At 42.3% G+C, this 25,804-nt stretch overlaps 1 protein-coding gene and 1 pseudogene across 2 annotated transcripts; both read right to left on the minus strand.

Annotated features, from left to right (window-relative positions):
* XRCC2 (X-ray repair cross complementing 2) lies at nucleotides 1-25,804 on the minus strand. 2 transcript variants are annotated; one of them, XM_061166180.1, is made up of 3 exons: nucleotides 25,665-25,797; nucleotides 12,159-12,240; nucleotides 1-3,256 (listed from the first exon to the last, which is right to left on the minus strand). In XM_061166180.1, the coding sequence occupies exons 1-3, from the start codon at nucleotides 25,701-25,703 to the stop codon at nucleotides 2,535-2,537; spliced, it is 843 nt and encodes a 280-aa protein (XP_061022163.1). In that variant the 5' UTR covers nucleotides 25,704-25,797; the 3' UTR covers nucleotides 1-2,534. The 2 variants fall into 2 exon arrangements, 1 of the variants encoding a protein (XP_061022163.1); XR_009696789.1 differs by lacking the exons at nucleotides 1-3,256; nucleotides 12,159-12,240 and adding an exon at nucleotides 18,533-21,463 and having other exon boundaries at nucleotides 25,665-25,804.
* Nucleotides 2,363-2,442, minus strand: LOC133073242 (U4 spliceosomal RNA; annotated as a pseudogene).

The raw sequence follows: 25,804 nt of genomic DNA on the forward strand, positions 1-25,804 counted from the left end.
AAAGAATTTTTTATTAACCAGGATTCTTAATTCCTTCCAACATGTCAGATAACAAATCTTTTTAAGATAACTAAGTCTTTGGTTTGACACATTAATATATAATTGATAATTTAAGTTAATAATAAAAGTTCATTATTTTTTAATCATGTTCCTGAAGAATAAGTTATAAATCTGTGAATAACAGTCCATGAAATTAGCACTTCACTTATACAGAGGAGAAACGGGAACTCCTATCACAGTCAAGGCCACAGTCCTGCTAAGAGTTGTTAGTTTTTCATAAACGTGTGTAACACACATCCAGAGCTTGATAACGAAGGTTACAGAATTTTCACATCTCAACAGCTAAAAGGAGAAGTCCTCTCAAGTAGAGCAAGAGATTGTCACTTTTATTGATCACACACTCTTACTGATCATACACTCTTATGGGGAGGAAAAATAAGCATACTCCCCCAACATACAAATATTTATAGATTACTTACGTGTAACATGTATTGCATGTAATAAAATACACAAGAATATAAAATGAAAAAAGATGAACTGTGGATAAAATATGGCAATATTTTAAAGTATATTATTAGTAAAATAATGTTTATTGACAGCACAAAGGTCAAGTGGGTGTGAATGACAGTAATGTGATCCAAAGTAGTTTAACTTGATTAACAATTAGAATGCCATCATTTTAAATTCCATAATGCGGCTGAAGAGCAAATACTGCGCCTAGAAGGGCTGTCAACCTGACGACTTTTTATTGCCTGCCGATAGTTTGGTTCCCCCTCAACTCACAACAAAAGCAGTTCCTAGACAAGGATTTTGTTCCTTAGGGAGACAACCCCACGAGGCTGCATGAGAGTGGTGAAGTGAGAGGGAAGGATGGAAGGCAAGAGACAGTGAGATAATGAACAGATGGCTCCTACAGGTCCACCCTGAGAAATACCTTCTTTCTCACTGAGGGGTGAGGAAGGGGGAGTTACCAACCTACCAAACGCTGACCGAAACGCTGACCGTCACTGGTTAAGGACTGCCCCGCCTGGCCCACATGCCGCCCAGCAGGCTCTGCGTCCAGAAGACACCTGCAGAAGTCGCTGGGTTTGGGGAACTGCAGGTTCCTCAAAGCTGGAGCTGCAGGTACAGACAGCTTATGCTACATCTGCCATGCCTGCATTATGAAAATGATCTTTTAAGCCCTTACAAAGCAGCTTTATTAGATAAGTAAGCATACAGTTAATTTTAACTAAGCAGGTTACATTTAAATGAATACACCCTTGAGAACACCCAGGTCCATTGTTCTTCCCACTTTTCCTACAGGATACCTCAAAAATTCAAGTGACACAAGACAATCTGATATACAGGTTGAATGAGTGATAGGGTCAATCTGAATATCAAATATTGATATGACTTAATCCTTTCTTAGATTAGAATATATGAACCAAGGTTCTAAATTTCTCTTGCTCCTTCACCGCAGGCTACCTTGTGTGCCCCTGGAGGCGCATGCACCCCTTTCTGGCCATTACTGGACCAAGGGATATAAAGCCTTGTCCAGCTCTCAGCTGGCAACATTTCGATTCATTTCAGGGTATGTCTGACCTATTCTAAATGGGTAAGAAAACACAAGTAACGTGCAGTTATACTATGGTTTTAGCATTTGCCTCTTACTTAACAGACAGAGGGAGGAGGAGAAAGGGGTAACAGGACCAGATGGCTGGATGCCATCATGGACTCGAAGGACACAAGTTTGAGCAAACTCTGGGAGATGATGAAGGACAGGGAAGCCTGGTGTGCTGCAGTCCACGGGATCACAAAGAGTTGAACATGACTGAGTGACTCAATAACAACAAACAAGTTACTTAACAAGAAAGATGAATTTCAACCTTCACAGAATTCTCTGAATGGGTATCTCATTTCCTCATGATTCAACAGTTATACAGAAACCCAACCACAATGCAGCTGCATCCTGGGATTCGGTATGACAGATCAGAATGCTCTGACTTCCCGAAGTCTTGGGTGTGAATGGCAGATTGGGTAGGCTCCCTGCTTTCATCCCCTTTACAGAAATAACAGCTCCATAGAAACATTTTCCAAGTTCACAGCTTCTTAAAGAAGTTACATATGAAAAATCAGAAAGGCGTTTCAACTTTCCAAAACAAGTATTTAACTGAGTTCCAGAAATGTGACACAAAGTTAGAAAACTCCATTTTATTTGGACTGAAATGTCTATCTTATTTATTTAGTTTTAAAACAACTTAATGTAGTTTAACTATTATTATTATCACTCTGAATAACCTTCAACAACCCAGGAACAGAACAGTCTAAGGTTCCAGTTTAAGAAATCCATTCTGTGTAGAAACGTGGTTATGTTAGATTCCCTTAGAGTTTAGTTTCAATTAGCAATAATCGTGCCTCGGATAAACCTCATTGGCTATGATACTGCCACTGCGCAAAGTTTAGTTTAAAATTTTAGAATCAAATCATTTTAGCCTATTAAACACTTTTTAAAACTGCGTAAGATCTGACAAAAGACTGTTTTATGATACACATCAACAAAACTCAACACCACTTTCTCCAATAGTAAAAAAGTGTTTTTTTAAATTGTTACTTTTTAAATGACGTGAAACTAAAGAAAACTGGTTGCCGGCTTTAGAATCATTTTGTTTGGAGAAAAGTATTCTGTGCTTCACCACCTGCTGCCAGGCCTTACAGAGATAGGGTCTATAGTCTACATCCACATCACTCAGGCGATTAAAGGCACAGGAAGGCCCTTCCTCCGGGTGTGAGGCTTTCTGCATTATACTTTGTGTTGTTGCAAAGAGAACCAACCGATACTCGTTTACAAGCTTCTCTAAGAGTTGAGAACACTTCTTCAGAGTAGACTCCTGTAAGTTAACACTTTCTCCTCCGTTGATGCGGTCTATCCAATAAAAAGCTGACAGGCTATCCAAAATCAAAAGGCAGACAGAGGGGTGACTACAGAGCATGGTTTCCAGCGAGCACAGGGTGAGGAGTAACTGGGTGCTACTACTGCAGTACACCAAAAACAATCGCCCAAGGCAGCGTTTTATTATTTCTTCAGAGCTTTGGGATAGTCTATGCTCAAGGACTGTAACAAGCCGGAGCATATCAAAGTGGTAATCTGTATCAATAAACACGACTTCTACTTCCAGTCCACCTTCTGATTTTGGAAGTATACATCGTGCTGTTAAATGATAAAGCATTTCTGTCTTTCCTGTTCCTTCTGGACCATGAAATTCAAGAATATCACCTGTGTAAAATTAAAAAATGTCAGTCAAAATGCAGCAGCACAATAATGACAGGCTACAAAATGAAGTCTGCAAAAATGTTTTTTATAAAGACATTTATGGAAATATTTCTCTTTTGAAAGAAAATCTAAACCCATTTGCCAAAAGGAATTCATATATGCAAATACAAATAAATAAATTAAACATAAATCATTACATTTCACCTCTGAAAAAGGTGTTGGCTGTTAATTAGCACCAAGAAAGTTTGACAAACAAAATGAGAAGGTTGAAATGGGCCTATGGGCATCTCCTGGAGGCGGGTCCTCATACACTCACAAGCGCTCTTACAGCACCACGAATAAAGCGCCTAAGACCAAGCATCTTTTAAAAAAAGGCACTACTACTGGTGCACAGCATTTCCGGTCGTTAATTACCCAACATCCGGTTTCTCCTTTCTCTTTAAGTGTAAAACCCCACTTTGGGGGGAAGAGCAATGTGCCCAGCTTAAAAGCGATTCTCCCAGTCTTCCTTGCAAAGAGAGGCCACCAGGTACCACATTTGTAGCCACAGGTGGACGTCTGCTGGGGCTTCCCAGTTGTGCTGTCCTGACACGGGCGCCACCTCTGCTCTGTCACTCTCTTCTCGGAGGGGACAGCTGTCTGGAAACAGCGAGGACGACAGGTACACACTGCAAGGGGAGGCCCCAAAGAGGATGGAGCAGGAAGACTGGAGGTGCCCAGGCCGTGGATGACAATACAGAACCCTGCACACCAGCTTGCCTCCACACCAACACGAGGAACGTAAGTCATGAGGCTGGACTTGTTACGTGCAGCTGAGACACTCCCTAACTAGGGCTTCCCAAAGTGGCTGGCATCCTGGGTGGAAGGGCTCTTGACTGTGCAGTGTGACACACACAGGCAGTAGGGCACACAGCCCTCAGGCCCCGAGGGCCAACTGCATCCCCAGGGGAGACACCCTGCACGTCTCCACACGGCCTTTAGCTGCTCTGTGCTGTGTGAATACCGCTCGACACCGTTTCGCTGAAATGACACCTGCATAGTGAGTTATTTTCCGAGCATTATAAGTCAGGGTCAACTACTCTGAAGACTCAAATCTCTTTTCTCTGCCGGTTCAAGTAACTCTCGTTTATTGAGGACAGCACAAATAAAACACCTGGGGAAACTGTCCTGCCCCCAGACTTTTTCAAAATCCACTCAAAACAGGGGCTTTTCCAGTTCTTGTTTATTTGCCATTCACTTTATGGCTGAACTGTACAACTGGAAACACCATGTTAAAAAGACAGGCTCCTAGGCTCTGAACCAACTATAAGGTCTGTCTGAGAGTCCAGTTACTTTATTTCCTGTTATTACTAACAAACCATGGTATGTTGGAACACTCACAAATAATCTCTAAGAAATCTAGCAATCTGCTACCATACCATATTTAAGTAGTGTAAAACTTCAGCCAATTTTCACTATAATCTTATATACAATTTGCAATTCAAATTTTTAATTAAAAAGATTCCCCCTGCCCCCATTCCCAAGATTTCAGCCTCAGGGAGTAAAATTATCTTCACATTAACAATTGTTCATGGATGCTCATATAGTGACTAAAATTATATTCAGTTATATTCAACCCAGAAGTTCAGGTTACTCCCTTCTACCATATAGCTAAGGAAGAACTAAGTGGAAATCCTCCCCATGCCTCCAAATAAAACTCTTTTATCGCCTTATATTATAGGAGAATAAACTACATCACTAGATGAAGGAACATTAACATTGAGCCAATATTAGCGATAGGGAAGGAAAGCCGAAAACACAGCTCAGCAAGGTTCATGGGAAAGCGGCTGTGAGGATGCAGCGGGCCACGCAGAGGCACACTGGGGAGACGAACAAGCAGACCACACACAGGCGTCTCTCCGTTTCCTAGGAAGTCGGCCCACGAGGCTGAGGAGCGGCCACCAACGCTTCCACAGGGCTTTCCAACTGAAAACGGGAATCCTAGTAACAACACCCAGAGGTAGGAAAAGGAAACTTTATCACCGATCATCATTACATTTACGTGCTATGTCATTTCTGACGATTTACTTGATAGATTTCTTGTTCACTACTTTAAGGTGGGGACTTGAATAACTCTATCCTTACTGCAAAGTACAGTATCTTTTAAATGCATTTCATCAGATTCTTTTCTTCTTAAGAATGCCTTGAAAGAAATCTAAAAAATGAAAATGTAAGTTCTCATTCCGTGCAGAAAGTCAGTTTTGGAACATGGCATTCTGAAAGGGAGCAGCTGGGGTGGGGAGGCACAGGTGGGATGCGGCTTTGGTTAGCAGAGTGGGCAGGTGTGAAGGCCGCTGACCAAGGCGTGGAATGAGGGGCCAACACCAGAGGTAAGCCAGGACAGGAACCAACATCCAGGGCTGGGTCAGCCGCTGCCAGCTGCCCCTGGGCCCAAGTGTGCCAACGCTACATTTCTCTCAAGTCTTCGGCCTCCTTCACTAACTCAGAAGGTAAGCGGAAACCTAGCATAGTGACTTAAAAGTTCTCGAAGACAGGCTTGGAAGTACCGTGTGAAGAAAAAAAAGAGAGTAGAGATTTTTAATCCACATATCACGTAAATATTCTAATAAGAATTTAGCTTTCAAAACGGTATGTTAAGATGTATCTCTAGGTGTCACAAATAAATATATCCTACGGCCACTAGGATTCAAGATTCATGGCAGTAATGAGAGGCTGAAGAGAGCAAGTCAGGAATAAGCTACACAGAAACGGAGAACAGAAAACTCTTCAGTGGGGTGGGAGTGAACCTAAAACTAAGACAGAGGGCCAAAACTCAGTTCTCAGCATACAGCCACAGTTAGAGAAGTAAGCATGAAGGCAGTTAAGACAGAAATTTAACAGAAATAGTACTAAATACTAGCAAATGCAGCAGGAAAGTTCTAAAAATTAAAAAATGGCAGGGAGAGGTAAGGAACAGATCTCCAAACTGTCCTGGATAGTAATCTGACAGCAGTAAATGTACAGTCTGTAAAAGTGCCTTTGACAGAAACATTATTTTATGAACCAAACTTTACAAACAGACATAGTCAGTCTGAAACAGCACCACAGGGAGCAGTCACTGCCTTCAGGTAAGAGCAAGGATGGAAATCAGACTGGAGGAAGGGAGGCATACATGAGGAACCAGAAAAATAACAATGGTTCAGGTTCATTTAAAGAGTAAAAATTCAACAGCAATTTCATGTGGCCGGAGAGTCAAATGAAGATAAGGTAAGAGAAACGTAACATATTCTGAAGCAACAGAGGAGGGACTCCGCAGGGAGCTAGAAACCCATGATATTGGTGACAGGGTAACTGTGAGACCTCTCTGGATATTTTCTGGAGTTCTCAGAAGAGAGGAAAAATGAAAACTTTGCTAAGTATTTTCTTGGATAGAGGGGTGGTCCTCAGAAACATTTTTTCAGTGTAATTCAAAGGAGTGAGGCTTTGAGAGCACTCTCCTACAAGATCTAACGAGGATTTCCAAACCCACGCATTAACTGAGGAACAGCTAGCTGGTGTGGTGTGAACAAAGATTCTTCAGAGCCCTGGTTCAGCATGAATGAAACTGAGGCAAAGTTTAAGGCTGTCTAAGAGACTATTAGGTAGGTAGAAGCACTCTTCCCCTTTTACAGATTAGTAGCAAAGTGGGGGGAAAGGGCATTTCTAACAACTGGGTAAGTAAAATCTGCCAACTTGGAAATTAAAGATGAATACTATCATTAACTTCTTGAACTAGATTCTCTACAAACATGTTTGTTTAATGATGAACTGAAATAAATGTCATTGATTTTTATAAACATTTACTACCGAATCATAAGATCAAAAATAATATTCAAACATAATGTTCTATAGGGAGACATGGTCCTTTTAACTGCATCTGAAACACTATCTCCTAGGTTTCTGTGAGCCGTTAAGAGAAGCCTTGCCCTAGTCCAGTCAAAGTACTGAGTATGACAACTGGTAGTTAAAAAAACAAACCAAAAACCAAAAAAAAAAAATCACCTCTACAGTTTGACAGTTGACAAGTTAAACTAAATCAGAAAATCTGGATGGTTTGGCCTTGACAGTTACTATCACAAATAGAATGCTGTAAGGGGTTTGGGTAACAGATTGTCAGAGTTTATGAATCTAAAGAGCCTTCAAAATGAGGAAAAGAAAGAAAAGCCAAAAAATACATCCTCTAGGTACCAACTTACTTCCTTGGTGGTTCAGACAGTAAAGAATCTACCTGCAATGCAGGAGACCTGGGTTTGATTTCTGGATTGGGAAGATCCAATGGAGGAGGGCATGGCAACCCACTCCAGTATTCTTGCCTGGAGAATCCCATGGGCAGAGGAGCCTGATGGGCTACAGTCCGTGGGGTCTCAAAGAATCAGACACGACTGAACGACTGAGCACTTTCTTTCCTATAGACCTACTGATCATATAACAAATACGCTGAATTTACAGAGCAATCACTATAGTACTGAAGAGATAATGAGTTTGCATATGGTACTGAATAACTACTATCCAAAAAAAACATTAAAAATGTTTCACAACAGCACTGGAGATGCTTGTAACCCCTCAATCTCTCACTGCTTCAAAATGAACTTCCCTGTAACACTTTTTGTTAAAGTGCTGTTGTTGATAAATAACCCTTATAATCTGAGTTTTATGTCTGCTCTTGCTCCAATGAGTATTCATCTAACCAGACATTTTTTTCGTCTAACCAGTTTTATAGCTCTAAAATCTATCATAATTTTAAGTAAACTTTTTTGTTAGTGACTGAACATAATGATGTTTTTTAAAGTTTCTATAAACATAACATTCAAATGTATAAGCTGTGCTTCGAATCCATGTTTTAATGTCAGTTCCATTAGATTCAACGTAATAATATCCTTTCTGATAGAATAAAAATATAGCTGAATCTTTTCTAATATGTTTGATCAAAATTTGTCATTTATTACTGACAGTTTAGAATTTTTTTGACTAACACATATGCTCTATAGGAAATACTAAAAGGAGTCCTTCAGGACGCATGAAAGGATAGCAGTAGAGTGTAACTTAATTCCAAATGAGCAAATAAAGAACCCAGGTAAATATAACGATATAGGTAAATATAAGAGTTATATGTGTTTTATATTTGTAATTATTTTTTCATCTGATTTAAGAAACAACTCCATTAAGTAATTTTAATGATTTTAACTAAGCAAAATTTTAAGTGTAATGGGCATACACTGTATAAATACTTAATTTATAACAGCAAGAGGAAGGGGACAGGAATGTAGCTATATGATAGCAAAGATTTTTTTCAAAAAATATAGAAATGAAGACAGTATCTAACCCAAACTCGACTGTTATAAATTAAGATGTTAATTGCAATCCTGAGGGCGATCATGAGGTAACTAACTCAAAAAAAGGTAAAAATAATAACAAAGAATTAAAATGATACACTAGAAAATATCTATATAACACAAAGTGAAAGTGTTAGTTGCTCAGTTGGGTCCGACTATTTTTTCTTTACTTTTTTTGTGTCCAACTCTTTGAGAACCCCATGGATGGCAGCCCGCCAAGCTCCTCCGTCCATGGAATCCTCCAGGCAAGAACACTGGAGTGGGTTGCCATTCCCTTCTTCAAGTGATCTTCCTGACCTGGGGATCGAACCCAGATCTCCTGAACTGCAGGCAGATTCTTTACCACATGAGCCACCACTGAAGCCCATTTAACACAAAAGAAGACAGTAAAGGATGAATAGAGCAACAAAAAAGACGTAAGACACATATAATACAGCAGAATGGCAGCCACAAACCCTATCTTAACTAATAATAACAAATGGATTAAATAGTCCAAACAGAAGGCAGAGACTGACAAAATGGAATAAAAAACAAGACCCAACTACAGGCTGTCTACAGCGGGCACACTTCACATCCCAAGTCACAAGGCTGATAGTAAAAGGACAGAAGAAGGAATACTACGCAAACGTAACCAAGGGAGACCAGAAGCGGCTAGCCTATTACCAGACAAAATATACGCTAAGACAAAATAACTAACTCTTATTAGAGACAAAGGACATTTTTTAAATTGTGGTAAAAGACATAACATAAAATTCACCATCTTAACCATGCAGTTCAGTAGCGTTAAGTACATTCACACAGCTGTGAAGCAGATCTCCAGAACTTATCACCTCACAAAACTGAAAATCTGTACCCATTAAACAACAATTCTCTCTTCTCTCCCCAGCCCCTGGAAACCACCATTCCACTTTCTGTTTCTATGTATCTGACTATTTTAGATACCCCATATAATACAAGGGAATCAGGAAATATTTTTCTTTTTGTGACTGGCTTATTTCATGAAGCATGTCCTCAAGATTCATCCATGTTGTAGCATGTCTCAGAATTTCTTTCCTTGTGAAGGCTGGATATATTCCACACTATGTAGGGATCACATTTTTTTTTTTATCCGTTCATTTGTGGATGAGCACTTTGAATAGTGCTGCTATGAATACAGGTATGCAAATAAGTATCTATTCAATACTCTGCTTTCGATTCTTTTCGACTGTATACCCAGAAGTACAGTGGTAGTTCTATTTTTTACTTTTTGAGGAACCTTCAGACTGTTTTCCATAATGGCTGCTCCATTTTATGATCCCATCAATAGTGTACAATGGTACTAATCTGCTCACCGCCTCACCAACACTTGTGAGTTTTCTTTGATAGTAGCCATCTTAAAGGGTGTGAGATGACAAAGAGAAACATTTTATAATGATTAATAAGTCAACTCATTGATAAGCTATAATAATGATAATAAACATACATGTGCCCAACACTACATGAATCCCACAAAAACTGACAGACAGGGAGAAATAGACAATTCACCAATAGTTGGAGACTAAAAGACTAAAATATCCAACTTTCAATAATGGACGGAACAACTAGACAGAAGATCAGCAAGGAAAAGAATACTTGAACAATACTAAAAGCCAACTAGAATTAAGAGACATCAATAAAACACTTGGTCCAACTATAGCAGAATACACATTCTTCTCAAGCACACATGGGACATTCTCCAGGATGGACCATATGTTTGGCCAGAAAACACATCTCAATAAATTTAAACAGACTGAAATCACAGAAGTATGTTCTCTGATCAGAAAATAATGAAAACAGAAATCAGTTGCAATAATACCAAAAGGCCTAAATCTTTTTGACCTTGGATTAGGCAATGGCTCTTAGCTATGATACTAAAGACAAGAGCAAGAAAAACTGGATAAATTGGGGGACTTCATCAAAATTAGTAACTTTGTGCCTCAACGGAGAAAAGAAACTACAAAACAGGAGAAAATATCTGCAAATCACATATTTAATAAAGGCTTGTAGCTAGAATATATATAGGACTCTTACACCTCAATAATAAAAAGACAGCCCAATTTTATAAATAGGCAAAAGATTTTATATTTCCCCAGATTACACACACAAATTGCCAAAAAGCACATGCAGAGATGCTTACACCATTAGCCATTAGGGAAACGTAAATCAAAACCACAATGAGGTATCACTTCATTCTCACTAGGAAGGCTATAATAAAAAAGACAGACAATAACTGTCTGCAGGATCTGGGCAAACTGGAACCAGTACGCACTTCACTGACGGTGGCAGGTAAAGTGTGGGTTTCCCAGAAGGTGCTTTAGACAACAGCCTGGCAATTTTGCCAAAGGTTAAACACAGAGCTACCATACAACCCTGCAGCTCCCCTCGTAGATCATACCCAAGGAAACGGAAAATATTTCTCCAGAGAAAAACATGTACACAAGATGATCATAGCAGCGTTATTCTTAGCAACCAAAAAGCAGAAAGAACCCAAATGGCCATCAACTGATGAATGGATACAACAGAACATTAGTCAATAAAAAGGAACAAACTACTTGATGTGTGCTACAGTATAATAAATCTTGAGAATATGAAGCAAAGTAGACATCGGTGACAAAAGACCACATATTGGATGGTTCCAATTACATGAAATGTCCAGAAAAGGCACATGATTGAAGCAGAAAGTAGATTAACGGGTGCCTAGAGCTAAGGGATGCAAGAGGAATTGAGGAGTGACTTCCAACAGGCACGGGCTTCTTTTGGGGGTGAAGAAAATGTTCTAGAATTGACTGTGCCAATAGATGCATAAGTGCAAACTATACACTTAAGTGGGTAAATTATATCTCTTTAAAGCTATTACACTGGAAAAGAAATAAGGAAATACACATCTAAGCACACCACCTTCTTTTTTAAGTTTTCCCTAGTGGAGAAGTGTTAATAGAATAAGTGGGTATCACTTTCCCTATTGTAAAAATATTCACAGAACTACCAAGTACGTAAGGACTTTCCTGTGATCCTCAAACTTGTAAAGAACAAAAAATAAGTAACAAACTCCCACAAATATTGTGCTGGGATAAAAGAGGTTGTTTACACTGAAGACTTACTGAAGGTAAACTAGGCTCCATCTCAACTGGCAGACAACTAAGGCTAAAAAGTGTGCCATCATCATCTCTGTCCCAGTTTTTAATTTCACGTTTAATCTACGTAGGCTCTTGCTAGAAGTGTGAGTATATTTGAATGTGTGTGTGGGTGTGTTAGTTGCTTAGTCGTATCCAGCTCTTTGCAACCCCATGGCCTGTAGCTCGCCAGGCTCTTCTGTCTATGGAATTCTCCCAGACAAGAACACTGGAGTGGATTGCCTTTCCCTTCTCCAGGGGATCTTACCAATCCAGGGGTCAAACCTGGGTCTCCCACATCGCAGGCAGATTCTTTACCATCTGAGCCACCAGGGAAACCCATACATGGATATATGTGGGGAAAAAACTTGTTTTATAAAACTTAATTTATAACACTGTATTTTGGCTTGAGACTGTTTTTACCATGCACAGGTGACTCTTCATCAGCAAACAGATGTGGTTCTATTTCTTTCAAGGAACTTCTACCTTCCAGTCGGGCAAGGAGCTTGCAAAAGGGAGGAAAAAAAGAGAAAGAAGGAAAACTCATTATCTAAAAATATAAAATCCAACATACACACACACACACACATAATCCTACAAATCAACATTTACACAATTTACCAAAAGTCTGTAAGAAACTTTTCAGCATTTTGAGGATTTGGAGGAAATTACGAAATAGAAAATATAATTTAGAAGAAAAGTTGTGTTCATTTACCCAGAATATATTTTTTATGTACCAAGTACTCTTGGTATAAAATGAGTCCCTGCCTTCAAAGAAGGTGACAGCATAGTTTGAGACACAGAATCAAACTAACTGCAAAACATTTACCTTCCTTACTTGCTATAATTATCTTTCTCACTATGCCTACCACACTTGTCATACAGGTATCAGCTTTTATCTGTCCATTATATTGCTAGCTCCTTATCTGGTGGAGGGGATGGGAAGGGAAGGGACGATGGAGAAAAACTTTCCCTGAGAAGCTCCAAACACTTGAATCTGTGAACAGGGCACACAGGCAGGCATACCTGGCAGATGCAACATCAGCCAAGATGAAAACGTTATAAACAGCTGTGTGTAGGTAAACTGTAAGGAGACCTGGAATGCCAGAGCTTGTAGCACAAAGCAGGCAGGACATAACGAAGTCCTAAAGAACAGAAGTCAGATCGCAAAAGATCTTGGATGTCACCTTTATGAGTTTGCTCTCTGACTTGTCGATTAGAGCAAGGGGTTTTCAGAAGCAATGAAGACCTCCCTGGTTGTCCAGTGGTTAAGAATTCGCCTGCCAATGCAGGAGACATGGGTTCGATACCAGGTCTGGGAAGATCCCACATGCCATGGAGCAACTAAGCAGTTACTGAGTCTGCTCGCCTTAAAGCCTGTGCTCTGCAAGGAGAGAAGCCCACACAATGCAGTGAAGAGTAGCCCCCACTCACCACAACCAGAGAAAGTCCAGGGACTGCAACAAAGGCCCAGCACAGCCAAAAATAAATCATAAGTTTTTAAAAAAAGCAATTTACAACAGTTAAGAGTAGACAGCTGGGACGTCAGAACCTGACCCACTAGATCTCTGGGCCTGAGGTTTCTCATCGGTCAAGTGAAGAAAACAAACAGTACTTCCTTGACAAGACTGCTAAGGATTCATGTGTTCCAGGAGTACTTGATACTCAGAGGGTGGGGTGAGGGACTGGGGGCAGCTCAGCCTCAGTTATCGGTGGGCTGACTATGTCTACATAACAAAGCCCCATGACGACTATGGACCCCAAAGGTCAGGTGGGCGTCCTTGGCCGGCGCACCTTCCTCACTGTCGCTGGGGAAGCGAGCACTGTCCACTCCACCAGGATAGGAACTGGAAGCTCCCTGTTGGGAATTCTGGATCTTGTCCCATTATATCCCTTCCCTGGGCCGATTTCAACGTTTCCTTTTGCTGCAGTAAACTGTAAGCGTGACTAAGCTTTCAGTGTATTCTGTAAGTCCTTCCAGCAAACCACGAAACCTGAAGATAGCCTTGGGAACCCCCAAACATGCAATTAATGCCTGAATGAGTGAGGGGGTGAGGACCTGGAACTCTGCAGATGGTATCTTGGGGACTCCCCCCAACTTCACACACAAAGAAAGCACTTCTGCTGCAAACCAAAACGCAGTGGGTTTTCTCTAGGAAAAGCACCTGTGTGATTATCTGAGATGGATACTTTTTCACAAAACACTTTGATTTGACGAAATGACTGACAGACAAATTACGATTACACAAACTTTGGTATCTGGCAGACATTTTATTGAAAATGAAGAAAGTGACCCTACCACTTTAAGGAAAAGTAACTGACAGTATTTGTTGCCAATGATAAAATGTGAATTTTGGAAAACTTTTTATCTACTACTGTCAGCTTGACAGCAGCTCCCAATACTTAAGGTACTGGTGAAATCACTGGTGATTTTAACAAATGTGATTTTGGGGGGCTAATTATTTAACAAATGTGTAAATACTTGGAAGATCTACATAATTCAGTGAACCACTATTTCCAAATGACCGATCACTGGGTAAAATTCACTCCCAGACAATTTAAAGTTATGATAAATCAACGGGTTATAACATGTGAAAAGTTTACTGACATAATTTCATATTCTACAATGCAACTAACTTCACTACTTGTGAAGTTTTGGTATGCTATCAAGGAAGAATATCCACAATTGTCTGAAAATACTCCTCCCTTTTCCCAACTCTGTAAGAGCCGAGATGATCTTCACAAACTTTAACCAGAACAACATATAGTAATAGATTAGATACAGAAGGAGAGATGAGAACCCAGTTAACTTCACTCCTCACTACATTTTTTGTTTAGGAAAACATATCTATTTTTCATAATACTTACACAAATAGGCAATATTAACAACTTATAAAAGTCATTGGATGGGATGAAGTATCTTCCAAACCCAAGTAGAAAATACCCTAAAAATTTGGCATAAACCTGACAATTCCATAAATTTAAGTGAATGATGTCCAGATTTGAGGAGTTGAAAGAAGCAAGGTGTAATCAACCTAGAGCTTCAAAAGGAAGCCAGGGTACAAGGAATCCAAGTAAATTCTGCTTAACAGGATAGTTTAATCCCTTTAGGGAAGATGACCACGTCAGGCAAACAGAGCTTGGTGATGGCAGCTATTAAGATGATTAAACTATTTCTCTTGATTCTCTAAGCAACCTTTCTGAGCCCAAATTCCCTAATTGGGAAAGAATACACGGAGGACACAATCTTGTAAATGAACAGTACTGGCATTTGGTTTGTAAATCAGTATCTGCCAGATTTTATTATCATAACAATACCTATCTAAAAACAACTACTATTTGTACTTGCTGTGGTATCAGCGGTACATAACTTACATACATTATCTCTTTTAACTGTTACATTAACCCTATTTGTTACCATTCTGTTTTTCAGATGAGAAAATGAGTCAAGATTTCACAGAGATCTCTGGCGCCCAAAGCCTGGAGCTGTTCCCCTGGGCTACAAAGCCTCAAAGTCTGTATCACTGAGTCGGACAAAAATCTGAGTACAGGGACAACAGTTTTTGGACTTCCTCAGCTGTGGATCACAATAAACTGTGGAAAATTCTGAAAGAGATGGGAATACCAGACCACCTGACCTGCCTCTTGAGAAACCTGTATGCAGGTCAGGAAGCAAGTTAGAACTGGACATGGAACAACAGACTGGTTCCAAATAGGAAAAGGAGTACGTCAAAGCTGTATATTGTCACCCTGCTTATTTAACTTATATGCAGAGTACATCATGAGAAACGCTGGGCTGGAGGAAGCACAAGCTGGAATCAAGATTGCCAGGAGAAACATCAATAACCTCAGACATGCAGATGACACCACCCTTATGACAGAAAGTGAAGAGGAACTAAAAAGTCTCTTGATGAAAGTAAAAGAGGAGAGTGAAAAAGTTGGCTTAAAGCTCAACATTCAGAAAACTAAGACCATGGCATCCGGTCCCATCACTTCATGGCAAATAGATGGGAAAACAGTGGAAACAGTGTCAGACTTTATTTTTTTGGGCTCCAAAATCACCGCAGATGGTGATTGCAGCCATGAAATTAAAAGACGCTTGCTCCTTGGAAGGAAAGTTATGACCAGCCTAGATAGCATATTAAAAAGCAGAGACATTACTTTGCCAACAAAGGTCCGTCTAGTCAAGGTTATGGTTTTTCCAGTGGTCATGTATGGATGTGAGAGTTGGACTGTGAAGAAAGCTGAGCGCTGAAGAATTGATGCTTTTGAACTATGGTGTTGGAGAAAACTCTTGAGAGTCCCTTGGACTGCAAGGAGATCCAACCAGTCCATCCTAAAGGAGATCAGTCCTGGGTGTTCATTGGAAGGACTGATGCTGAAGCTGAAACTCCAATACTTTGGCCACCTCATGAGAAGAGTTGACTCATTTGAAAAGACCCTGATTCTTGGAGGGACTGGGGGCAGGAGGAGAAGGGGACGACAGAGGATGAGACGGCTGGATGGCATCACCGACTCAATGAACATGAGTTTGAGTAAACTGCGGGAGTTGGTGATGGACAAGGAGGCCTGGCGTGCTGTGATTCATGGGGTGGCAAAGAGCTGGACACGACTGAGCGACTGAACTGCCCTGACAGCTGAAGGTCAAACCAATCTAAGGTCCTGTCTAAACAATTACCTGGTCTCTCTCAAACATCTCTCCTAATACACCCTAACATCACAAGGATCCCCAAATGTTTTCTTTCAACAGCAGAATCAACACTGGAGCAACACTACAAAGGCGGTAATACTTAATTATACAAATATTCATTGGTAAATGTTCCAGTTGAATATTTCCAGTAAATATTCCAGTGAATAAGTTGCTGGGCATACACAGATACAAGAGACACAGTTCCTATCCTCAAAGAATTGAATGGGGCGGAGTCAAAGGTTAAAGAATTCAAGAAAGCATTGTAGGTGCTGTAACAGAAATGACATGGGGCTCTGTGAAGGCACAGAGGGGACAGCAGATCCTAATCTGTGTGAGAGGCTACTTTAATTTTGAAAGATTCAGCATATAGTTCTTTCAGGCACATCCAAAATGTTCATTGATCGAGAAATGTCCTTTCCCTATACTCTCAAATGCTCTATAGCCCAGAGACATTTGAATAAAAACTCTGTACCTTCTTGAGGGTCACCTCCTTCCGGGAAGCCATTCTTATGCTTCAGAACATATTACCAGTCTCCCTCATCTGGATAGGAGAAGGCTCTACCTTGGCTCACCACCAATTCCAAAATGCTTTACATCTGGCACAAACTTAGTAGCTGCTTGTTAAGATGAAGGTAAACAGGGCACAGGTGGGTACAACTGGGCAAAGGATGGAGTAAAAGGATCCTTAAACTATGCAAATTTTCCTGTTTGGACAATCTATGCAAAGTTCTACAGAAGTCCATGAGTGTTCTTAGTTAAGTTATTAATAGTTATTAACAAGAGTCTGAGTCTGTTTTATAGGCGATCATATACCTTCAAGGTCTATGTTTATTGTATATGTTTATTAAGTACAATACGTATCGTAAAGATGCCTTAAAGCATCATTTTAGTTTTATGGAGAAGCTTACAAAAGAGCAGGAAGGGGAGCTTAAAGATCAAATTACCAAAAATGAATGCTATTAAGGCAAACATGCATATGTAATTGTCATTTGGATAAAGGCTCATTTCCCCTGACCTTTTGTGATGAAATCTGTTTGCAGATGGACCCAGCAGCAAGGTTTCAAACCAGTTAAGTGTGAAAGTCCATCTACACTCTAAACCAAATATTCACACTCCTGCCCTATAACAGGCTTGGACTTTATTCAGCTACAAACTGAATACAATTCTTGGTAGTTTCCCTGCATACACAATATATAGAGGAAATTCATTCCAGGCAAATACGTGTAACTATAATAACACAGACAGGGTTTCCCAGGTGGCTCAGCGATAAAGAATCCATCAGTCAATGCAGGGGACACAGGTTTGATCCCTGGGTCAGGAAGATCCCCTGGAGAAGAAATGGCAACCCACTCCAGTATTTTTGCCTGGGAAACCCCATGGACTGGTGGGCTACAGTCCACATGATTGCAAACAATCAGACAGACGTGACTTAGTGACTAAACAACACATAACATAAAGAGACGAGCTGGAAGATGTAGGAAGGCAAGGAAATAGCATCTATGTTAACATGTATGTGATCAATCCAAAATTTGGTCCTTATCATGGAGTCCCTTAAATCAGAGGACTAATTCTTTTCATTTATGAAATCAGGCTCTTCTGCTACTTAGAAAATTCAACTGCCCTTCAGGGCAGAGTACTAGGCCTGGCTCTTCAATAAAGCTTTTCTCTAAATTACATGGAAAAGACAGCTGTTACTCAGATACTAAACAGTACAATTCCATTGTTTCTAGTATATTCCCTAAGAGCTGCTGCCTTTGACTAATATGTTTTAAAAAGCAATCATCCTATAAGAAAAATATATTAAAAGTCAGGCAAAAATTACTATACATACCTAAGCAGCATTAATTTCTACCACAATAAAGACTAAAATTAAAATTATGACATTCCACAAATGAGTAATTTCATTAAATCTAAGGTTAAGATTTCACTAGGAAGTTATCATCAGACTGTGCTTCAAAATTTTACTTAGAAAAATCAACTATACACAAGACCTCAGAAAGAGACAACAAAACATAGACTCTAAACTGCAGAAGCTTAACACTGTAGGAACACTCCCTCCGCGCAGCCCCCCCCCCCCCCCCGCCCCCGTTTGTGAGGGACTCCGCTGGAGAAACATTTGAAGTGTATTCTCCTATCCTCTTGTTCTCTCTTCCCCAGGGAAGGAGAGATTTTTCCTCATGGATTATTTTAGACACACACTGATCAGCCTGTTTCGGGGTCCTGACAGCTTGTCTGCAGGAAGAGCACCTTCCGCCTTTCTAGACTAGGAGGGGTGCTTAGAAATGAGCATTCGGCAACATAAAGTTTGATGGTAACCTGGAGAAAAGCACTCTGAGTGGAAGATGGAGACAGAAGCCAGATGTCGTTTAGTAGCTAAGTCGGGTCTGGCTCTTGCAACCCCATGGACTGCAGCCCACCAGGCACCTCTGTCCATGGGATTTCCCAGGCAAGAATACAGGAGTGGGTTGCCATTTCCTTCTCCAGGGGATCTTCCTAACCTAGGGACCGAACCTGTGTCTCCAGCATCACAGAAGGATTCTTTACTGAGTTACTGGGGAAGACCTACTGAGCGCCTACAGTGGGCTAAATACTGTCCTAAACACTGAGACTTAAAGGAGTAAACCCAACAGAGAACATCTGCAATAGTGATTCTTAAATGGCAGGGGTGGGAGGTGGGAAGACACCACATAAACAATGTAAGATGTCAGATGTAAGTGTTCAGAGGAAGAAACAGGGCAAATGGAATAAAGATTAACAGTAGGAAGGGCATTTCCCTGGTGGCTCAGTGGTTAGGAATCTGCTTGCCAATGCAGGGGACATGGGTTCAACCTTCGGCCTGAGAAGACCCCACATGCTGCAGGACAACTAAGCCTGCGCATCACAACTACTGAGCCTGTGCTCTGGAGCCAGTGAGCCGCAACTACTGAGGCCTGCACACTCTAGGGACCGCGTTCTGCAGCAGCAGAAACCACCGCAGCGACAGACAGCAGCCCTCACTCCCCCCAACTAGAGAAAGACTGCACATGGCCACGAAGACCCAGTGTAGCCATAAACAAGAATAAACCTTAAAAAACAAACAGTAGGAAGGACCTCCTCGTACAAGCTGGCTTGTGAACAGAAACGATGCAAGTGTAGAAGTGAACCATGTTACCTTCTGAGGGAGCAGAATCTAGGCAGAGTCAACAGGAACTGCAAAGGCTCTGCGGCTGAGGCAGATCTGGTACATTCAAGGAAGAGCAAGAAGTGTGTCTGAAGAGTGAGGCAGTGTGGGAGAGATCACAAAGGCAGGAGAGGAGAGCTGAGGTTATGGATGGGGCTGAAGGATGAATCAGACAGTTTGCAAACCATGTAAGAAACAGGATTCCAGGTGCTACTATCAATGATACGTGAACCTCTGGAAAGCTCTGGGCGATAGAGTCTGCTTATGTTTTGAATGGAGCACTGTGGATACTACATGGAAAATACACCAGAGGAAGTGCAAAAAGGGTGAAGCAGAGACCAGTTACGAGGTTACCGCAGTCAGGAAGGTGATGGTTACTAGGGAGAGGGACAGCTGCAGGAAAGGCAGTGCAATGTGGTCAAATCCAGGGTAACACACTGAAGGGACGGAAGACAGAATGCACTGATGAGTATGGGCTGATAGGAGGGGAAAAGTGGATTCAAGAATGGCTTCAAGGTTTTTGGCTTGAGCAACAAGTAGAAAAAATTCACCATTTAACAAGATAGGGAAGCTGTAGGAGGCAGCAGGCTGGGGCTGGGTGTACACATGTGGTGGTACACCAAGGCTTCAGTTTGGGGCATATTAACGTTCTTCTACTATTTTCCCTGGATCCAGGAGTCAATAATTATGAACATGTTAAGTGTGGGAGGCCCATTAGACATCCATGTGGGTATCAAGAAGGTACTAGAACATGTGTGGCTGGAATTCAGGCCTAAGGTTGGATTTGATAACAGATGTGTTGTAGAGACAAAGTGAATTAGCTAGGAAAGCTCAGGTGGACTAGAAGTCCACTTGAAGTTGATGGTTATAAATTTAAAATGAAATCAGTCAGCCTGGTTGTGATTTTCTCTAGCAATATCCAGTGGACAGTGGAAGTGGACAGCTGGGTTTAATCACGATCAGGAAAGTAGTTCAGTTCAGTTGTGTCCAACTGTTTGTGATCCCATGGATCTCAGCACGCCAAGCTTCCCTGTCTTTCACCAATTACCAGAGCTTACTCAAACTCAAATGATGGCCATTGCATCGGTGATGCCATCCAACCATCTCATCCTCTGTTGTCCCCTTCTCCTCCTGTCTTCAATCTTTCCCAGCATCAGGGTATTTTCCAATGAGTCAGCCCTTCCAATCACGTGGCCAAAGTACTGGAGTTTCAGCTTCAGCATCAGTCCTTTCAATGAATATTCAGGACGGATTTCCTTTAGGATGGACTTGTTGGATCTCCTTGCAGTCCAAGGGACTCTCAAGAGTCTTCTCCAACACCACAGTTCAGAAGCATCAATTCTTCAGCGCTCAGCTTTCTTTATAGTCCAACTCTCACATCCATACATGACTACTGGAAAAACTACAGCTTTGACTAGACAGACTTTATGTCTGCAAAGCAATGTCTCTGCTTTTGTAGGTTAGGATATAAAATGACAAGGAAGTTGCAAGTACTCACAATGGAGTAATGGTAATGATGCAGCACTGATTCTGTTCTGGGTAAGAAGGGATACAAAGAGAGAAGGGGACAGATGTTGTTCTGAGTCTATCACTGCAAGACCAAATATTATTATTTAATAAATACTCCTTCTTTTATTTAATATTTGCCTCTGGTGGCTCCACCCAGGTTCACACCCTAGGCTTCAAGGCTCATCGCAGTGGCCCTCCTACACATCACAGCATTGAGGTGGGGTCGGGGGGGGGAGCGGGGCGGGCGTTGTTTGGCACACCAGTCCTCTTCTGCCTCTCCGACTGCTGGCAATGGCCGGGTATGGACCTGATGCTCCAGCGCCATCCATTTTCAGGGCTAGTTGATTCAGCAGGTGAGTTGAACCTTTTCTAAGAAAAGAAAACCAGGGGATTCCCAGGTGGACCAATGGTTACGATTCTGTACTGTCACTGCCAAGGGCACAGGTCAATCCCTGGTTATAGAACGAAGATCCCGTGTGCTGCACAGTGCAGCCAAAAAAAAAAAAAAAGAAAACCAGGCATTACTATTAATAAATATTTATCAAGTGTGTACTGTGCAGGGAATACTGTGCTTAGTGAAAGGATATGTAGAAGTATAAGGACTCACCTTCTAGAAGTATAGCTGAAAGGGAACTGAGAAATCATCATCTATCACCCTCACTTTACAAAGCTAGAAGTCAAGGTTTAACAGGTGTGCTCAGTCATGTCCCACTCTTTGCAGCCCCATGGACTGTAGCCCACCAGGCTCCTCTGTCCATGGAATTTTCCAGGCAAGAATACTGGAGTGAGTTGCCATTTCCTCCCCCAGGGGATCTTCCTGACCCAGGGATCAAACCCCCATTTTTTGGTCTCCTGAGTTGGTAGGCAGATTCTTTATCACTAAGGCCACCTGGGAAGCCCCAAGGTTTAATAACTTACACAAAATCTCTCAGCTTGCTCCCAACAGAGCCAAGACTAGAATCATGATCCAGCACTCTCCATCTCAGCCTCCAAAACAAAGACATTAGGAAATTTCTGGCAGGGAATTCCCTAGTGGTCTAGGGGTTTGTGTTCTTCACATTCTCTGTGGAAGCCTGGGTTCAATACCTGGTTGGAAAACCATCCCACATGCTGAGCAGAGCAGCCAAAATACCACCCCCCCCCCCAAAAAAAAAGGAGAATTTCTGGGAAACTTGACAAAAATCCACCTTGTATGCATGCTAAGTTGCTTCAGTCATGTTCAACTTTTTGCGACCCTATGGACTGTAGCCCTACAGACCCCTCTCTCCATGGAATTCTCAAGGCACGGATACTAGAGTGGGTTGCCATTTCCTCCTGCAGGGGATCTTCCCCACCCAGTGAGCGAACCCTCATTGGCAGGTGGGTTCTTAACCACTAGCACCACCCTTGGGACATGATAATTGGGGTGGAGAGGTTTCTGACTTTTCAGTTCGTACTACTGGAGTTTTCTGCCATAAGCATGTACTACTTTAACAATAAATACAATAGAAACTATCATAATAAAATTAAAGAGAAGAAAGAGTATGTTGTGCATGTCAAACAAAACTGGACAGCGAATTTTTTTACCCACTGGTTACTTTTACACTTAACACATACTGGCATTTTTGAGAAAACTCAAAGTACATCACTACTTAACAACTATGTGCAAATGCAGCCACTTGGTGGGTGATACCAAAATACTGCCAAATATCTTTTCTAATATTCAGAGGAACATAAAAGTAAAAATACCATTGCTACTGTTTAAAAGTAAGGTAAAGAACAGATTATCTACTGTAAATTGCATTCCAAGGTGTGTCTTCTTTAAATTAAGGGCTATGTAAGTTTTCCACTTGCTCTCTCGCCTACCAGAAATTGCATCCCTGGAATCTGCTTAAAAAAAAAAAAAATCCTCTTTGCAACTTTTTCTTTTTAAAAGAAGACCCTGTATGAAATGTCTTTTGCCTCCTAGTCACAAGAGGTGGGAAGAGTTAGCTATTTTATAATGTGGCTATTCTTGTGAATTAAAAATTTAAAGTAGCTTATTTCAGTTTCTTGGGATAGTCTGTGACCTCAGATATCTTCCTCAACACAATGACTCCAAGTAGAAGTTCGAGTAGTAGACTCATGTACAAAGAAAAGAAACAGAATCCAAATAAATTAAGCAATGGCCACAGGGTGCCCAGCACTTAAGAAAAAAGAGGCTTGTTTAGTTGGTTTTGTTGACAAAAAGGAAGAATAAAGAAGCATCCTTCCCACTCCCGCCCGCTCTGTACTCCAAAGTAATTCTAGCAAGGCAATCTTGCTGAGGATCGCCAGACGTCTGCGGCAGGCCAACGATATGATGCTGAACTCTTTGTTCAGTGATTCGACTGTACTGGGTTCTCAGTTTTGAGATGCTAGGCTTGTTCTGACTGCAAAAGTCATCTGAGTTTAACCTGGGAGTCAAATTATCATTTCAATCAGCAAGCTTGTAACTGTAGCAGTTCTTATGGGGAGCAGTGCCTCCACTCTGGAGGAGGAAGGGTTGGCAAAGGATGGCCAGCAGGCTATATCTTGATGTTTAAAAAACAAAAAGTTGGGACTTCCCTGGTGGCTTAGTGAGAAAGAATCTGCCTGCCAATGCAGGAGACATGGGTTCCATCCCTGGTCCAGCAAGACCCCACAGGCCATGGAGCAACTAAGCCTGAGTGCCACAGCTATTGAGCCTGTGCTCTAGAGCCCAGGGGCCACAACTACTAAGCTCACTTGCCACAACTACCTAAGCCTGCTGTGCTATAAAGGCCGTGCTCCAGACAAGAGAAACCACTGCAACAGAAGCCTCCACACCACAACCAGAGAGTAGCCCCCACTTGCCACAACTACAGAAAGCTGGTGCAGCAATGCAGACTCGGAACCAAAAATAAATAAAAATTTAAAAAACACAGAGATTCCCCAAAAGAACAAAAGGTTTACTGGAACAGAGCCACACTCATTTGTTTACACGTCTCTGGCTGCCTTCACATAAACAGCAGAATAGAGTAGTCCTGACAGACGGCGGCTGCTGCTGCTGCTGCGAAGTCGCTTCAGTCACATCCGATTGTGCAACCCCATAGACAGCAGCCCACCAGGCTCCCCCGTCCCTGGGATTCTCCAGGCAAGAACACTGGAGTGGGTTGCCATTTCCTTCTCCAATGCATCAAAGTGAAAAGTGAAATTGAGGTCACTCAGTCATATCCAACTCTTAGCGACACCATGGACTACAGCCCACCAGGCTCCTCCGTCCACGGAATTTTCCAGGCAAGAGTACTGGAGTGGGGTGCCATTGCCTTCTCTGCCTGACAGACGGAATGGCCCGCAAAGCCTAAATACAGACTGTCTGGGCCCCCGCAGAAAGCTTGCTCATCATTTTAGGGCACTGCTACTCCTCCTCCGCCCTCTGTAAAAAAAGATCCCCCACAACCTGCCACTCCCTGCCTCTCCGGGCTAACTTCCCAACACTGTGTCCCCACTAGCTTTGTTTGGTTTCAACTACAAAGAACTACTTGCACTTCCCCTAAATCAGCAAGCATAAACGTGAAAGCCACTCAGTCGTGTCTGACTCTTTGCGACCCCATGGGCTATACAGTCCATGGAATTCTCCGAGCCAGAATACTGGAGTGGGTAGCCTTTCCCTTCTCCAGAGGATCTTCCCAACCCAGGGATCGAACCCTGGTTACCCGCACTGCAGGCAGATTCTTTACCAGCTGAGCCACCAGGGAAGTCCAAGAATACTGTAGTAGGTAGCCTATCCCTCCTGCAGGAGATCTTCCCGACCCAGAAATCGAACCCGGGGTCTCCTGCAGTGCAGGCAGGTTCTTTACCAACTGAGCTATCAGGGAAGCCCGAAAGGCAGAACCCACATACTTCCAACTCCCTGCCCCTTCCTTGTCAAGTCAGCTTCAAAAGGTCCCTGAAACTTGAGCTGTCGCCTCTTCCTCCCATTTAAGTCTTCTGGGTTGCCCAAGGTCCTGTAATTTGCAGTCGGCCTCCCTTCTCAGTTCTGCAATAGCGGAAGCTGTTTCCTGCTTCTGACTAGTTCTTTCACCCGCGGCTGACACATACTAAGTGCCTGGTCCTTGCTGGTTCAATTCCTGAATAAATCCTTGCAGGCCTCACACTGCTTGTGTGGCTCTGGATATTTAGGCTGGAAATATATAATGTAACAGCGAGGGCAGGACGCCATAAGCGAAGACGTACAGAACAGAAGGCGAAGGTGGCGCCACCTACTCAGACACCCCTGTTCTAGAAAAGTCTATGAACGCTCAGCCGGGCGACACCCTGCTTTTCTTAGCTTCTCCTGCACACCGTGTCTGACTGCCGTGCACTGGTTTGACCCATAACGCTAGAGACTAGACAACTCCCATTTTACACCCAGCCGTGTACGCAGTGAGCCCTCTGAGGGCCCCAGGTCTCCGGGGGCGCAAGTTTGGGGGACGGGGCACCAGGGTCGCCGGCGTCCGGGCCCCGCGCGCCTCCTCCTCCTGAGGGCCCGGGCCTCCCGCGCCCTCTGGCCTCCCGCGCCCGCCCGCAGCCCTGTTCTCGTCTCCCTGGCTTTCACCCCGGCGCCTCTCACCTCCGTCCCAGATTCAGCCCTATGGAAGTCACTACACATCTCCCCGGAGGCTCGGCGTACCAGCCACTCAACCTTCCCGCCTGCAGCGCCATTTACCGCGCGACGTCTTCCCCTCAGCCAGTCAGAGACGCTGACCCTTT

Source organism: Dama dama, chromosome 18 (genome assembly GCF_033118175.1).
Source record: "Dama dama isolate Ldn47 chromosome 18, ASM3311817v1, whole genome shotgun sequence".
In the NCBI taxonomy this organism is placed as follows: domain Eukaryota; kingdom Metazoa; phylum Chordata; class Mammalia; order Artiodactyla; family Cervidae; genus Dama; species Dama dama.